The 18375-nt window shown below is 38.2% G+C and overlaps 1 protein-coding gene and 1 long non-coding RNA gene across 2 annotated transcripts in view; one reads left to right on the top strand and one right to left on the bottom strand.

Annotated features, from left to right (window-relative positions):
- Positions 1–1810: 1810 nt before the first annotated feature.
- CCNG1 (cyclin G1) lies at positions 1811–8551 on the bottom strand. Its single transcript, XM_064480078.1, is given in 9 exon segments — positions 1811–3037; positions 3040–3052; positions 3897–3917; positions 3967–4091; positions 4311–4409; positions 4489–4567; positions 5114–5367; positions 7045–7308; positions 8326–8551. Coding segments are annotated over 8 exon segments (912 nt in total). The 5' UTR covers positions 8326–8551; the 3' UTR covers positions 1811–2980.
- A 293-nt stretch (positions 8552–8844) lies between these two features.
- LOC105097691 (uncharacterized) overlaps positions 8845–18375 on the top strand; it is a 708424-nt gene continuing 698893 nt past the window's right edge. Inside the window, exon 1 of the long non-coding RNA XR_010378103.1 lies at positions 8845–8907. This is a non-coding gene — a long non-coding RNA (uncharacterized LOC105097691). The remainder of the gene's footprint in view (positions 8908–18375) is intronic.

Below are 18375 nucleotides of genomic sequence, written 5' to 3'. Positions count from 1 at the left end.
TGAGAGCTCTAATTTCTCCACGTTTCTGCGAACACTTACATGACCTTCTGATTCTAGCCATTCTGGTGAATGTGAAATGGTATCACATTGTGGTTGTGATTTCTCTGATGGCTAATTGTATTAAGCATCTTTTCTTGTACTGATTGATGATTTGTGTATCTTCCTTGGAGAAATGTTTATTTAAATTTTTGGTCCATTTTTTAAAGGGTTATTTATCTTTGAGATCTAAGAGTCTCTGTGTATTCTGGACATAAGTCCCTTATCAGATAGACGATGCTTTTTCTGGTATCAATTGATTTGATCTTTTTTTCCTTTAGATTGTTAAAATGGTGGGCTATATTGATTTTCTAATTTTAAACCAGCTTACATCTCCCCCCAATCCTAAACCTGGTCATGTTGTATTATTCATTTTATATATCTGAACTTGTTTGTTGATTTTTATGTGTTCATTTGGGATATTGGTCAATAGCTTTTAAAAATTAAAAAAAAAATTTATATTTATCTAGGTTTGGTATCAGGTTAATGCTGGCCTTATAAAATGAATTGAGAAGTGATTCTTCTAATTTCTGGGAAAGATTTGTAGAATTTGTGCTAGGTCTTCTTTAAATGATTTATAGGATTTTCCAGTAAGATTCTAAACAATGTGTTGAATTTTTTAAAATAGTACGTTTATTTAGGTTATCTAATTTTAAGTTTTCGTAGTTCATGTCTTTCAAGGAATTGATTCATCTAATTATGTGTAGAGTTGTTTGTGGTAGTAAAAAAGGTAGTGTCCTTTCAGTATCTTTAGATTCTGTAGTGGTATCTCATTCCTAAAATTGGTCATTTCTTTTTTTGTCAGTCTTGCTAGAGGTTTATCAATTTTATTGCTTGAAGCCTTGTCCATTTCTCCTTTCAGTGCTCTCAGTTTTGTCTTCACTTCCAAGTACAGGTATGAGACCTTGGGCTAGTCCCATACCTACTCTGTGGCTCTGGTTCTTTTGTAAACTGGGATAACCTCATTCAGTTTGGAGGATTACATACATGAGGTGATTCATATACAACATCTGACACTAGCACCTGACAGTAACAACTGTCATTGCTAATCACAAATACTAGATCAGAAATGTTTGTTTTCAGACAGTATGTCACAAAATTTGAAATACATGGAAGGTGCAGATGCCCTTTTTTAAAAACAGTACTTTTGAAAAGAGGGATTATTAAATATATCTAATTTGAGTCAAGTGCAAAAGGAACCTTCTTTTATAAAAGTTTTTCTTTCATCATTAATTCCTTGCAGTGTCTACTTTATAAGATGTCTTGTTTAGTTAAACATGAACAGTTCAAAATCATACGTTGTTTCAGTTCCAATAATAATTAACAAGTGATCTAAGCAGACTAGCACAATACTTGGCAGTTACCTGTCATTATCAACCACCTGCTGGAAGGCTGTTTAATTAGGGAAGAGGGTTGCACACAACTTTTCGTGGGCTGAATCGAAGGGTGAATTTATAGTAAGGATAGCCATAGTAGTGTTGAATCTAAATAAGAAAAGTAACCAACAGTGCATAAACAACAACTTTTTAATACAAATTAAGCATATTTACTTGTCATCATCTTGTGCCTATCTTTAAAAATAGGAAGGAAAGTGTCAGTTAGGTACTAGCCATACTTTTATAAGAGATTTTGTTTCTTCTACCATGCATCTGACTTGAGAGCTAAATTTAAATACAGTGACGAGATAGCTCTTTCTTGTGGTTCCATTATCACATTGCCAAAGTAGCTAATTAAGTTAGAAGAGAAGCAAACAGAAAACCACTCAGCAAAGGAATGCATTTCAGTAACTTTATTGAAAGGTATATCCCTTAGTACCAAAACATAATGGTAGTTGGTTAGGTTACCTCTGCCACCTCAAAATTAACACTGATGTATTCAAAATATTGAAATTTATCAGTCTTTTGGGAAAACTGAAAAGTTATCCATAAAACATGGTTTACAGAAGTATAAGATACATTGCAGTTCTTTGGTTTATTTTCCAGTCTGTATCTACCCATAATGTGATGTCAAAATTGGGTACAGCCATCCTGGACAGACTCAGGATACACACCGAATTGAGTAACCGTTGACAACACTTTAACACTGTAGCTCTCCTTAGTCACTGAAATCCTGAACTACCTCAGCGACCTTATTATTATGAAGATGCCTACTTTTCTTAAAACTCTTTTGGCACAGTAGGGTCAATTAGTGAAAGTGTATTCTCTTCCTTTTAAGCAAAATTTAAATTAGAAGCAATGACAATTTTATAAAAACAGTCCTTAGTAAAAACTTCTGGAGTGTTAAAGCAGAAAGTTTTCACAATGATGCTAATTTATTTTGAGTTACTACTACAATAAAGCTGAATTTTCTTGATGGGACTAGATTGAGGCACTAAATTTTGTATAAAACTTTTATCACGGATACAAACATAACCTGGTTTCTAGAAAAATATTAAAGATAACATAATATGCCAAAATTACTAGGTCTGTAGTTTTGCTTTATATAAAATATCCTCCAATTTAAATGTGATTCCCATATACCAATGAAGTCCACATCTCTGGATTATCTATTTTACTTGCATTATGGGTGCCAAGAAACCATTTTCACTGCCTAGAATAGTGACCCTTGTTACACCTTAAAAGTGCATTTGTGTAATACTGGTTTTCATGCAAACCTCCTCGTTTGAATTAAGCAGCCATTTTGAAGACCACCTAAATACAATATATTGACCCAACAGAGAAAGCTGGATCAATGTTAGAAATGAAGATTCACAGTTTACCTTCCCAAGCTTGTCAGCACTTCACATTTATGCTGTTAGCTTTGATTTGTATGCTTCACAGGTGAATTCAAATTTGAGTAATTCCACTATAGGGTAATGGTAATTAGGCAGTTTTCCCAAATCTGAGAACATCAATGCTAATCTAGTTGTGATGTTTTGAGGCTTCACAGCTTAAATCCATTATAACTATGGAATCCACAGCTCAGGATTGTGGAGAAAGACTTCAGAGAAGTGTTTTTTTTTGTTGCTGTAATAATCCTATTTAACAAACAAAAAATCAAGTTATCAGAAGTTTGCCAAACACAAATATTACTACCTGTTAAAAATCAACTGTTCATATCTAAGATTCTTAATCATGTCTTACGTAGATGTGTTCAATGTTAACACTTAGTTTTGAGTTGGAAAGAAGTTAAATCAACACTGAGTTAAATTTAGATGGCAAGAATGTATGTCATACATTAAGGACAAGGTTTATATTTCTTATGCATGTAACTACTTTCCAGTGTTCCAACTTCTGTAGCAATGATATACAACTATCGTGTTGAGAAACTCTGGCAGTTTCCAGACACCCAATGTAGAGGCAACCATCTGTCATAACTTACTTTTTAAGTACAACATCCAAGTTCATGCTGATTTTGCTAATAAGCTAACAGTCTCAAATTAATTCATGTGTGGTTCAAACTTTTGGTCCTGTTCTCTTACTTAGGCTTGTGTAACTTTAAATGAGCCAAAGCTCGAGTCTACATACAGCAAAATGATGTGCAATTAAAAAAAATACCATTTTAGTGCTACTTTTAAAATTCAGATTATGAAGGAGGATGCTGCTTTCTAAGCTGTTAATTTAATGAAATGGCTAACATATATATATCTAAGGTTAGATAATTCCTTACTCTTAGGAATTCCTTACTCTTACTGTACCGTGAATACAGTAAATGCCCTCAAATATTAGCTGACTAGATCAGTGAAGTCATTTTCCCCTTTGCTATTCCAACTCCATTTGTTTATTTTGAAAATAATTCAGATTTAAATTCTTGAATTGTAGAAGACAATTATAGCATTAGAAAGTTTTTTTTCTACATGGAGAATAACTAAACAAATTTACCAATTAAGGGCCCATTTCAGGAATTGTTGGAAGGTGGGTTATTCTGTAGTAACTATGCTTCAGTTGCCGTGCAGTCCGCCCAGAAACAATCCATTTCAACTTCTGAACATTTGGTTTGGAACACTTGTTTGATGCATATTCAGTTAAACACTTGGATACGAGCTCTTGCCAGAAAGTCAAATCTCTGCCATTTATCTGTGCATAAATTTTAAAAATATATTACTTAAAAGTCCTGCAGGTATTTAATTACAGTAGTAATTGCAATCTTATCAACGTGTCTTTCCTTGTCAAAAAGTTTTGAGGATAAGCTACTTAAGTTTCATGTCAACACATGGTACATCTCATTTTACTTCAGGAACAAGTGTAGTTTCTTTCACAGCTGTTAACAGGATTTGGGCTATGACTCTGACATACCTTGGAATGTTTCTGAAGATGTTCTACTCTTTCCGTTAACTCTACACACTTCTGTGCTTGGATTTCCAATGCAATGATAGACAATGCCAACACAGATGGCTGAAAGAGATAAATTTTAAGTAAATGTTGAACATAAGAATAGGTGTATAAATAGGTTTAATCTTTATAAAATATTTACCTTTGCTTTAGAAAATATGATCCTGCAGTAGCATGCCTTAAGTTGAGCTTCCAGTCTTTCAAAATTAAGGCTGATCTTCCTTTAAAAAGAAAATGAGAATAATTTTATGTAGATAATTTTACATCTAGCCAAAATTATAGAAAAATAAGTCAATTTTGGTTTTTTTATTTTTTCAAAAATAAGTCAATTTTAAAGTGATGTTTATGCACACTTAACATAGAAAATGAATTATCTGAAGTAAAGAATTTCCCTTCCTTCAGAGACATGAACATGTTAAGGATACCATACATGAATTTTAAATAATTTGGGCAAAAACAGTAAAGTATCAGGCCCACAGCTATCAACGTTTCTTTTCATTTCATTTTAATCCATTCTTGAATCTAAAGTTCCTTTTTCCATAAATCTGTGTTACATACTTACCTATTAGATTCTATAACTACTCTATAAATGGAAAACATAATTTTTAAAAAGCTGAAATGTCCCTTAGTCTTAAGAATTAGCCTTCATCGACTTCAAGAAGCTATTGATGAAAGTTTTCTCACTTCTGCTGAAGAGTGAAGTCAAACTCAGAGCTGCGGTTGTCATTTTACTTATTTTGATTGGATTAAGAACAAAGATCACATACCTTTCATGTGGCAAATTCTCTTGAATGAGTGAGTAATAGAGTTGTAGAAATTGAAAGGCAGTCGTAGCTTTGACTTTCCAACACACCTTCTCCAACACAATCTTTTCCATTCTCATCAAGTCTGAAACCGTGAACCTATACTGGCTTATTCGGATCAAGTCAGTTGCCAATGGGACATTCCTTTCCTCTTCTATTGATTTTATAGCCAAATAGAAGCAGCTCAGTCCAACACACCCAAGGTGCTTGGGCTGTACCTAAAAAGACCATGTCTTTTATTATTATTCCATGTCTTTATCTTATTTCAGTTAAAAAAAAAAGGATAATCTAAAACTCAGACCCATCATTTTGAAAATGTATCTCTGAGGTCTATTTCTCATGTGTGAAGCACTTAACAAGATCTACTCAGACCTTAACTGTAGCCTATTAACCCTACATACCCACTTGGAACTAATTTTTTAGTAAACAGGCTAAGTTTCCTTATGTTTGGCCTCAGCACATAAAAATTCTTACCTATTTTGGTTTGTTTAAATTACTGCAGAAAGCACTGTGTTCCAGTTGGACCAAATAAGTTACTAGGTCAAAGGCTTAAATGAGGACTGAAATACCTTACAGCTTACGCACAAGAATGTTATGCTTTTCCAGGTTGTTTTCTTTGTAGTTAACACATGTAAAATGTTTAAAAATACTTTGGCAAATACTGTTTACTCTGCCCTATGTAAAAGCTCTATATACTACCAATCTTTTCTTATTTACCATTTTCTAAGTGTCTACAAATCAAAATTTATCACCATCAAATTTCTGTCCACTTTAAGTTCCAGCTCAATTGAAACTTTAAGAAGCCTTTACTAGTATTTGTGCTCTCTCCTCTTAGAATCCCTTCAGCAATATATTTGTGCCTCTTTTGAGGTATAATGTAATTATTTTTCTTATTATGCTTTACCTATACGTTACCAGTGCAAACATTATTCTCGCTAAAATTGTAATATACCTAAAGGGACAAATGTACGTTAGTCACCTGTGCACCATTTACAGAGTCAAAGGTAGTGCTTGCACAGTGTCTAAAGAGTTGTTTAATTAGTCTGTTGAACAAGTTTCTTGAACCATTCCATTCAGCAAACATTGAGCTCTTTCTGTATCTGATGCATTGTGTTAGGTATTGAGGACTAAAAGATTAGTTTCATTTTAACTGTCACAATATTTCATTACATACCAATGACTACAGGTGCACAGAGAAGTCAGATGTATTTTTAACAGTTAAACTCTGAAAGAAGGTGCCTCGTTAATGCAGTAGGTCGTGTCAGTCTCATAAACTCTGAAAGCTACACACAAGTCTTTCTTATCCGATATAGAGAATAATTATATATAAATAGTCCTCTAGAAGATACTCTCTACTATATGCAAACTTAGGCTGAAAATGCCAAGCATAAGCAAGACTGGAGGAAATATAAGGCTAAAATAATTAGAACTTTATTATCTATGAATAGAGATTAAGAAATACATGCTATCGACCAGGTGGTTGACAGCATCAGCAAAAAGAAAAAAAGAAAGAAATACACTCTAATTCTTAACCCACAACCTAGCATTCTGCCCCTAACACATTTCTCTAAATTAAAAACAACAGTAAGTAAATGAAAATGCCAACCTACCAAGACTTTTAAACACAACAGCCAACTCTCCTTTTGGGAAACTCTGCAATTAATTATTTCATATGAGACTATTTTTCAATGTCAGAAGTTAAGTCTAATAAACGATGCATTACTCTTGGTTAAAGGAAGAGTATCAATGCTGTACATACAATTACCATAATGTTACTTGTTGAAAACAAAAAAAAGGTCAAGATTATGAGTATCAGCCCAAAGGTAGCAATACCATCTCCAAAACACATTGAGCAGAACCATGAAATACTCAGGGTAATGCAGCTTTAAACATACCTTCATTTTTGACAGGAATCTGTCCAGTAAATTCACAGCTAGAGAAAACGTCTCTGTGTCAAAGCCAAAGAACTGAGTTAGACTGAGAAGATCTTTTACTTCAAAGTCCCTTAGTCGTGCAGTCATCCTAAGGCCATTATCGTGGGCAGATTCAATCAGTCTCAAGCCGCAGACCTTTGGCTGACATCTCGTCTCCTGTTCCAACAGGGCATTCAGCTGGTGTAGCAGTTTCTGAGAGTCAGTTGTTGTCAGTACCTCTATCATCTATATATAGAACAAAGCCCAGAAAGGAGTGAAAGAACAGCCTTTCCAGCCTTGGGTTGTGCCAAGTGCTTTATAACACAAGTCTCCCCTCCCTCAATGCTGCTGGTGAAACTAAGTCATTGCAAAGTGCCGTGTACTGCTCTTCGCCTCCCCAACCAGTTGGTCATATCCTAAACTGTGAGTTCCTAGAGGGCTGGAGCTATGCCTTTTTAAAGAAGAAAAATGCAAATATTCATGCAAAAACTTTGAAATTCTGACATTAATGAACAATTTAAACTGTTCAAGTTGGCCAACTTTTTTTAGTCTGTATTTCCTGATCTGTAAAGTGGGTATGAGGTTATTACTTACTTCATAGACTTGTATGAATGAATGAGAGCACCCAGGTACATATGTACTTAGCAGATATATTAGGTGCCTAATAAACACTGGACAATAATAAGGAGCTTATTTCTAGTCTGCCTATTTGAATGGCTGTAAAGATTAAACAAGATGATTCAATAAAAGAGTTTAGCATAGCTGTTAACTTTTATTGGCGTTAGAAAAAGAAGCTTAAGGGGTGCCATGGGAGCACGCAATGGGGGGCGGAGGATAATCCAGCCAGCAAGAGGAACCTGGGATTTCATTAATTTAAGACACTACTGAACGTCTATTATGTCCAGGGCACAGGCTAAGCCCTGGATACACGGACGGTCCCGCCCCCCCCCAACAACCACAAGACAGGAGGCAGGGGCTCTTTAGGGTTGGGAGACAGAAGGGGTGGGCAGAGGTGGAAACCCTAACTTTTTGGGCCCTACTCTTTCGCCCCGGCGCTGGTGCCCGGGACGGGGCGGACCTGACTAAGACATCTCAGGAGGGCGGACCTGGCCCCGCCCCTCCAGGCTCAGACTAGCCTGAACTTGTTGCTCACAGCAGCGGAGCGTAAACCGAGGACAAGGGCGCGAGACCTACCCCTTCCCCGCGCCGCCCAACCCTGCTCCCTACCCGCACCCCGAGGTCAGCCCCGCAATCCCAGCTCACCTTGATGGCGACTGCAGCTCCTCAGCGGTAACCACCCTCCCCGGGCCTGCTCTCACCTCACCCCACGATATTAGATCCGAGAAGCCTACGAGGCGAGGGGACTCGCGGGCGAGAGGGGAGAGGCCCGGGGAGGGGGAGCCGTCCTGGGTGGAGGTCTCCGCAGCGCCGCCCAGACGACGCTGCCCTCCTCAGGGTCAGCTCGGAGCAGAAGGGGCCGCGGCTGGCCTCCTGAGTAATATATTGGAGGGCGGGGCTTTCCTGCAGAGGTGGGGGGGCGGGAAGTGGGCACTTTCGCCGCTGATTGGTGTAATTGTTTTGATGGATGGCTCCAGCTGCCAAAGAGGACTGGTCGTAGAGGGAAGAAGCCCGGCCAATCAGCGCACAGTTTTTAACGATCCCTGCGTCAAATTCTCCGCCCCTTTAGACCACGCCCCCTATCCCTAAGGGTCTTCTCATTGGAGGGTTTCCCCGAGTGTCTTCACTGGAGAGGAGGGGGAGCTAAGCGGAGCGTGCACCAACCCATGCTCGGGTAAGGCCTCTGCTGGCTGGCGGATTGGCTAGAATATTGTTCCAGAACCTACTGTGAGTTTCAGTTCCGTTCTCTTCATTGGAGTGGTTCTGCCCTCTCTTTCTAAAAGTATGGCGCCTACTTAAAAAAAAAAAAAAAAAATTAAAGCCCTGGCTTTTTCTAAGGTGGTGGGTTTTGATGATGTGGTTTATTAAATTGCCAGAAGTTTCTCTGTGTGGGCTTTGGAAATCCCTTGTTCCCTGCCTTTGTAGCTTTTCGTATAATTTATCAAAGAGTGGAGTTGGGCTACGTGAATTCTTGGTCTACCAATTTCCTGAATTCGATTTTTGAGAGAGCTGGAATAGAAAAGTTGGTGGTTCCTCAGCGGCTTCCCGGGAGAGGTGTGTGGTTGACTCTTGAGGGGAATGTGTAGGTGGACTACCTGTGGTGACTGAACCTCAGGCCGCAGATCCGTGTGTGAAGCAATATTATTCTTTTTGCTTACTGTCCGTGAACTTTACCTCTGATTGTGAGCCTGTGCCCCGTTAGAGGGGAGAATATTTAGCTCGAAGCCTTCCTGGGCGCCTTCACTCTTTCCTTCTCTGTTGTCGCAAATGCGAAGGGTCTAAGACCACACGGGGACCGGTGAGAGAGAAGCTGGTATGGGTGGTACCTTGATGTGCCTGTCCGCGTGGCCTCTTCCTGGTTAGTGGCTCTCTGGGCTTTGAAAAAAAGCAAAAATACGAGAGATTGGTTGCCCTCTCTGCTGTGTGATTCCCCGAGGCAAGGACACCGGACCAAGCCCTGAAATTGGGGGCAGAGTTGTGGGGAGAAAGGAGGAGGGAAAACTGGGGAGAAAAAATTAATACCTCAGAACAGTACCTCAGGTCAGTTTGACAAAGCATCGCCTTTCAAATGGTGAAGGGGCCTTGGTCCTCCTTGGAAGTAAACTCAGGGAATGAATATAAACGGGCAATTTGAAACATTTAAAAAGTTCTTTTTACCATGATGGGTGAGTTTGCAAAGATACATGTTTCTCCTTTGGTAACAGAACAGAATTATCAGTAAAATGAGGAATAGACAGATAGGTTCATGCACTCTTTCACTGATGTTTATTGAACACATAGTATGTGCCAGTGGAGGACAAAATATACTGGTTCCTGTTGGTGTGGAATACGTGGTCTTGTGGACCATGTAAACATACAGACTTTGGGATAAGTCTCACTTATTTTCAAATCATAGGCTACTAACTAGCTGTGACTTGTAGCAAGTTTTTAACCACATTCAGTTTCCATTTTCTTTTCTTAAAAATAGGAAGTTAAAGTACCTTATTCACTGGGATTTTGAGAGGATTAAATCATGCCAAATACATGAAGCGGTAGGCATTGTGCCCAGAGCACAGTGAATACTTGATAAATGGTAGCCTTTATTATTAAATTACTAACATTTCTTTTGAAATGTCTTGCTTAAACATACGTTTGATTCTGTTTTGTCTATTGTTAGACTTAGTCTTCTATTCTCACCCTAGAATCAGAATATTAGAATTGTTTATATAACACTAATAAATGTGTCTAAGTTGCATGTATCAATTTCTACACCTCATTTATACTTAAAATTTTCACATGCATCTTTAGCTAATTTATCATCATCTATGTAATAAAAATGTTTTCTCTTACATTAGGATCTTACTGTTCTTTTTATTAAATTGGAAATTCCCACATGAAAAAAAAAATGGTTTCAGTAGCACTGAGGAAACATTGATTAAATATAAATCAAGTCAAATAGACATTTTTTTTACCTTTTCTCCTTCCCCTCACCTCCACTGTTATTTTTATTCCATAATACTGGAATACAGACTATCATTTAAATAATTTAAAAGTCCTGATTAGCAAAATGTGCAAACATAAGACTCAATTATGTACTATTGTAAAAGAAAGAAAATGAGCCTTTCATTAAGTGTGATTTTACTTTTAAAAACATGTAGGTTTACTAATGAGTCTCTATCAGGAATCGTGTAAATGATTGACTTCTAGGGTATTTTCTAGGCTCAGTGATATATTCAGCTGCCATCTTCATAATTTTCTCCTCTGTCAACAATTAAGTGCAGCTCAGAATAATGGCCTTTTGACTGGGCAATAATCCCAGGCAGTTACAGGAAGATTTAATCCTCTTCTCCACATTGTAGACTATAGAAGTGCCTTGAGCCACAAAAATTATAACAAGCAGGTATAGCAGTGGTGGTTTGTCAAATGCTACCCTGACTCCTAGGGAAATTCCTAATTGATTCTGTTTTCATCCTGGAAAGTGGAGGAATCTTTGCACCTCACCTTCTGTTGAAGCTCCCTGATGAATGTCCACAACTTTTGGATGTAGGTTTGTCCAACTGTGATGAGGGCTGAAAAAGTGAGAATCAAAAGGATCTCAGCTAAGTCTCCTGGCCTCTACTTCCTGATCCTTCTTGGAATTACTAATTGCAGCAGCCTCCACCTCTCAGCTGTTCTCTAGTGCATCTGCTTTGCCTTAGAAGAGAACTTTCTTGGCAGTGGCTTCTTGGAGACTTCATTAGCTTCTGTGATAACAGAGAAACTATGTATAGTTTGGGTGGTGATGGGGAGGCAGGGAGAAGGATACATAGTAAACAGATTAATAATGTCAGGTGTACCTTGCCATTCAGAAATTCTAGCTACCTCAGATAAAGTAACCAGTCCCAGTGAATTAAGATGTTACTGTATTCCATGAAAAATTAAACTTCACTTGTAACCACTACTATACAAAGGCACTGGGAGACATTAGGCGGAGCTCTCTCACTTGCCAGCATCTAGTCTAATGGCCAGTCTCTGTTGAGTACAGGACTTAAAGCCAAGCCAGCCAGTCATGAGAAGAGTTTGCATTTGTTTTATATTCTCCATGCGCCAGGCTGTGAGCTGAACTTAAATACACAATCTTATTTAGTCCTCTAACAGCTCTGACAGTATTACTTTCTTCAGAAATGAGGTATATTTTGTACACCTCCTGTTTAGTTACTACTATTTACTGTTTACTAAGTATACTTACTGTTTATGTAACTTGAGTTTGGATTTTACAGCATTTAAAAAAAAGTTTTTGTTTGGGTACATTTAAAACTCATGACCCAATGTCAGCAGTCGTCAACAGTTTGCCCCTGTTCCCTATTTACTTTCTGTTTGTCTGGCCATTCAATGAGTATTTACTTAGGACTCTCTAGGTGCCACACCATTATGTTTTGTAGTCCCAGATTAACAGTGTTACAGTTTGGGGCTGCAGGGTGTGTTGGCTCCTGTTCTCTGTGAAGGAAGGAAGGATTGTAAGGATGGGCTGTGTCATTCTCCAGGCATATCTCTTCTCTAGTCTGAAGCCCACACTGAAAGTATGTCTGGGATCTGCTGCTTTGGTAGGAGAAGGTGGGGATGGGAAGAGGCTAGCCTGCTAACTTTCCTCACAAAAGTGTGTGCCCACGAACACACATATACACACAGACTTATACACACAGACACACACAAAAGTCTTGACAGAGTTGAGATTTGGGAAATGAAGTATTTGCACTTTCTAATCCAGCTTTTTTGTCCCTTTGAGTTGTGCTAGAATAAGGAGCCTTATAAATCAGAACTTCTGTTCTCTAGGTTGGCCTGAAACTGGTGAAGGCCTTCCTTGCTTCAGGTCACCACTTTCCTTATTTCTTTAGCCTTTCTATAACTCATGATCTGAGTTTTGAAAGGTTTGGCCGAGTGAAGAGGCTGGTACAAAAGGCATTTTAGACAAAATCAACAGTGTATGCAAAGGCACAGAGGAAAGAGAAAGAAGGTTGATTTTTACAGATGAAAGATAGATTAGTCTGGCTCAAATGTGGAGGGTGTTGAGGGGGTGTCTAGCAATGAGATGGGGAGGGAAGCAGTTGCTTATCCTGAAGACCAGGAATACCATATATACCATTATTGGAATTTTAGACTTTATTTTATAGGCTTTGGGAAACCAGTCATGGAATTTAAAGAGAATGCCACAATTGGATTTGTGATTTAGAGTGATCACTTGGCATCAGTGTGAGGACTGGAGAGAGGGGACCAAGAGTGGAGGCAGAAAGAGCAGGTAAGAGGTCATTGCCTTAACCTAGGAAAAACTGAGATGATTGAACTGAGGGAGTGAGCACAGGAGTGGGAAGAAGGAGTTGGATTCAGGGGACCTTAGGAGGTTGAGCAGATGGATAGTGGTGATAGATGAGATTTGATTGATTAGGGGATCAGGATGAAGGAGGAGTCAGGAATAATGTTCAGATTTCCGGTTTCAGCCAAAGGTCGAGTGGAGATTCTATTTTTAATGTGCTGAGATCAAGGAATATAGGAAAAGGACCAAGTTTATGGGGAAAGATGTGGAGCTAGAGATGCTTGAGGAAATTCCAGGTGGAGTTGTCTAGTGGGTACCCAGAGAAGCATTTGGTGCTATAGATAGCTTTGGGACTCATCAGAATATATGAGGAGATTTCAGTCCTGGAAGTAGATGAGTTAGGGACAATTGAAGATGGTAAGAGAAGCCTAAGGGGAGACTCTAGGGAACAAGGGTCTCTGAAGGGATGTAGAAGGACAGGACATGTTACAGGAATCAAGAAAAAGTGTTTTAAGGAGAGAGTGAGCACCAGTATCTGATGCTGCAAGGAGGCTAAAATGAAGTATGAAAAACATAGAAAGTGACATCCATGAATATGTAAACCACTCTTGCAGGGAGCTGGACTGTGAGAGATACAGTCCCCCGACAGAGAGTGGAGATGGTGTTGAGAGAGATATTTTGCTTTTCAAAGATGAGCTAGACTCGTGCATGTTTAAATAATGACAGGAAAGAGCCAGCAGAGAAAAAGAAGTATCTGACTACTGGAACAATCTAAGTCCTCATATGACAATAGTCAATTTGCATTCAGTCAGCTGTATTGTTATAGAAGCTTCTAGTCAAATACTCACAGACTACAATGGAAGCGAACAACACAAAGGGACAGAAATTCTGTGTTTAGCATATGCTTAAAATTCTCTGAATTGATGTTAAGTAATACTACTACATGCTTTATAAATGTTTATGTTTGCTATAGCTACTTTGTATTCATCATTTCCAGCTTCAAATTATGCAAAGTATTCTTCTTGATTTAAAATATTCTGGCTTGTCAGGTTTAGGAGCTTTATATAAGTGTTGGAGTAAGATTAATAAAGACATGCATTTTATGTACCAAGGTGTAGTTAAAGTATAATAAAACACGGTATCGATTTGATGAAGCCCTTAAAAAAATCTAGGTTTACACCGTAAGTATGACTGAAACATTATGCTGTACACCAGAAACTGACACATTGTAAACTGACTATATGTCAATAAAAAAAAACTAGCTTCAGTTGGAAGTAAGCCATACATAAATTTAGCTCAAATAGAATAAAAAACAGAATAAAAACTTCAGGCACATTATGGAAGTTTCTATTTTTAATGGAAATAAACATATATTTACATCATACAACCATAAATAAGTGTGTGTGAGCATGGAAATATGTGGATGTGATAAGTAATACTGCCAAATGGCATAGAGGCAGATTTTCCTATAACACATTTCCTGTCAATCCTGGCCCTGTAGAGGAATTTATAATAACAGAAAGCAATGGTTTGGTTGAGACACAAAGGGACAGACTACAGTCTGGGTCTCATTTTCCCCAGTGACTATCTCCCACCCTCCATGCTTTCATAATTTAATTGGGGAAATAATAACAGTATTACGTCAAAGTTTGTTGTGAGGAATAACTGAACTAATACTTGGAAAGAGCAAGGACTCAATACATGTTAGATATTATTATCTGTAGAAATAAGTAACCTTCTGTGAGATAGATAAATTACAACACTGTTGACATCAATTACTGAATATATTTAAACTAAGCAATGTTATCAAGGTCTTTGCTCTTTTTCTCTTACAATAATAAGTTAGTCTTCCAGTTGTTTTCACTTTAAAGTGGGTATTCATCTCCTAACATGCCAAATACAAGACCTCATAAACCAGGAGGAGTTGACAATACAAATCAGCTAACAAACATAAACCAGTATTATAGGTTTTTCTTTAGTCTTTCTGTTATCCCAAAAGGGGAAGGAAAAGGCCCCCATTCTTGTCATGCCCGAAAGATAAGAATTCAGACATGAGATGGAGTGTTGTGTGGCAAAAGGTTTTAAAGGATTTATTTAGGAAAGGAAAAGTACACCTCCAAGAATGGGAGGACGGCTGAAGTAAGGGAGAAAAAAGCAGTGGTCTTTGTTTGCCCTCTCTCTTCTACTCTCCCATGGAGGCGGCCTTTTGATTGATTGACAGCTCTTGCCCCTGGAATGGCTAGTCATGTTTGTCTTCTTTGCTCATGTCCTAACCCACGATGCACCCAGGAAAACCTATGGGGCGGCCTAAACCACAATGCTTAATTATATTACAATGAGCACTGGGTCACATCTGGTTATGTCCTTCTTGCTACCATGCAGTTGCGGCTGTTGGGTTCTAACTGGTCTCTTGGTGGCACTCATTTAGAGGAAATAAAGACCCTTTATGTTGGAGGTGGGCATAACACCATCTTCTGGACCATCCTCCTTCTCCTCCACCCATCTTCCCGGTGCCCCCACTTATCTAACTTTTCTTCTGTAAAGCATTTTCCCTGCATGGACTCTGTTACACGTGGAAGTGTATGATGATTCTCATCAAGAGATAGTGGTGTCTTCTGTTTTTAGTAAACTTCATAGTTTACAAAAGATTTTCACATTTATTTTCTCAAACTTCCTAAAATCCTTGCCAGATTTTCAGGGCAGAGATTGTGTGTTTGTTTGCTAGGGCTGTCATCACAAAGTATGGCAGACTGGCTGCCTTAAACAACAGGAATTGGTTTTCTCACAGGTCTGGAGGCTGAAGTTCAGGTTTGGATTCTCCTAAAAGTCTTGGCTTGGCTTGCACGTGGCCACTTCCTCACTATGTCCTCCCGTGGGCTTTTCTCTGTGCTCACATCTTCCTGTGTCTCTTGCCCTTCTTATAAGGACAACAGTCATTTTGGTTTAGGGTCCCACTTTTATGGTTTCATTTAACTTTAATTATCTCTTTAAAGGCCCTATTTCCAAATATAGTCACATATGAATTTGGGGGGACACAGTTCAGTCCATAACAGATTGTGACTCATAGTTTCTTTGAACAGTAAGGCCAGAGAGGTTAAATGATTTTATTCGGGGTCACTCGACAGGACTTTTCATCCTCCTATTTTTCCCCATCGAACATCCCCCTTCTGGAATTACTTACTCTGGAAATGCTTTCTTGATGATATGTGTTGAAGAAAAATGATTTTAAGTTCATGGACTCAGGAATGCTATTTTATCTATAGTTGAAATCTAAGTGCAAAATTTTATTGCTTGGTTGTACTTCCTGCTATTCAACTAAACTCTCTGTCTTATACTTCACTGTTGTTAATTTATAAGATGGTCATTTCACTGTAGCTTTTGGACTAGCTTGAGAAATTAAGGGCTGGCTCATTCAAATAGTCCCTAGCACACAAACCCCTTAACAGTGAGAACTTGAAAAAAGAGAGCCTATTATGAAATTGTTGGTGAGGAGTATAATATTACGAACCTCTTTTGGGCCATGACTTAATTATTGTTGTGGTTCCAAATTTTCATTTTTGAAAACAGAGGAATGAATAGGGACATCTTGTACATCGTTGATACAAATGAAATGTCCTCTGTGGAACAAACAGTCTGGGTTCTTCTGTCCTCTCCCACCCCACAGTCCGTCAGGAGCAGCCTGCTTTGATTCATCTCTCTCCCACAAGGCTCAAAAAATTTCTATCATGTTGGGTAACAGAATTTGGTAATATATGAAGACTCAAAACATCTTTCTAATCAGATATTTTATTACGCTTACCCATTTACTCGAGACTCATTGTGTTTTCAAAAAAAAGATGTTTGATGCAGATTTATCTCTGATTCAGTGTAAATTTTAAACAGAAGATAGCCAGTATTCCATAGCCTGTATGACTATGATCCCCTTTCTTCCGAGGTCATCTTACCAATATTCTGCAGAAGGATATTCACACACAAGGCCTACCTACTTCCCTTTTCATATCTCCAATTTGAGATCCTAACTAAAAGGAAGTTAATTAGATCTATGCACATAAATGTTTGTTTCTGAGTATATACTTCTTTCTCACATGCATGTGTCTTTCATAAATGATCATATATATCCTTTCTTCTCTCAATTATCAGAGTGATTTTTAAAACTTTTTGAATATATTTCTCAAGATTTTAATTCACATGCAACATACTTCACCCATTTGAAGTATATAATTCAGTGAATTTTAGTATATTCAGAGTTGTGCAACCGTCACCACAATCTAAGTTTAGAACACTTCACCCCAAAAGAATCCCCATATCTGTTAGCAGTCATTCTTCATTCTCTCCTCCCAATCCCCCAGCTCTACGTCATCAATAATTTATTTTCTGTCTCTATATAGTTGCTTTTTCTGGACATTTCATGTAAGTGAAGTCTGATGATATGTGGTCCTTTGTGATTGGTTTCTTTCACTTGGCGTAATGTTTTCTAGGTTCATCCATATTGTGACATGTATCAGTACTTCAGTCCTTTTAAATAATATTCCATTGCATGAATATACCACATTTTGTGTATCCATTCATCAGTTGATGGGCATTTGGATTTGTCTTAGTCTGCTCCGGCTGCTGTAACAAAATACCATTGACTGGGGGGTCTTAAACACCACATACTTATTTCTCACAGTTCTGGAGGCTGAGAAATCTGAGATTAAGGTACTGGCGTGTTTGGCTTCTGGTGAGAGCCCTCTTCCTGGTGTGCGTATAGTCATCTTCTGGCTGTATCCTCACATGGTACAGTGGTGGGGCAAGGAGAGAGAGAAGTCTCTAATACCATTGCACAGACCCCACTCTCATGGTGTCATGCAAGCCCAGTTACCTCCCCAAGATCCTACCTCCAAATCCCAAACCTTTGAAGGTTAGGCCTTCAACATATGAAATTTGGGGGTTGTTTTCAACACATAGCAGGGTTGTTTCTATCTTTTGGCTACTGTGAATGATGCTACATTCATGTACGTGTTTCTGTGTAGACATATATTTTCATTTCTTTTGGGTATTTACCTAGCATTGGAATTGATGAGTCATATAAGGTAGCTCTGTATTTAACATTTTGAGTAACTGGCAAACTGTTTTCCAAAGTAGCTACACCACTGTACTTTCCTACCAACAGTATATTAGGGTTCCAATTTCTCCACATCCTCGTCATCACTTGTTATTATCTGTTGTTTTCTTGATCGCCATCCTAGGAGGGTATGGAATGCTTTTTCATAGTTTTGATTTGCACTTGCCTAATGACTAGTGACGTTGAGCATCTTTCCATGTGCTTGTTGGTCATTTTAATATCTTCTTTGGAAATTGTTCAAGTCCTTTGCCCAATTTTTTTATTGTGGTAATATATACATAAGATAAAATTTACGATTTTAAAATGTACGGTTCAGTGGTCT

This window comes from Camelus dromedarius, chromosome 27 (genome assembly GCF_036321535.1).
Source record: "Camelus dromedarius isolate mCamDro1 chromosome 27, mCamDro1.pat, whole genome shotgun sequence".
NCBI classification, from domain to species: Eukaryota; Metazoa; Chordata; class Mammalia; order Artiodactyla; family Camelidae; genus Camelus; species Camelus dromedarius.
This window is presented reverse-complemented; position numbering and strand designations above follow the sequence as displayed.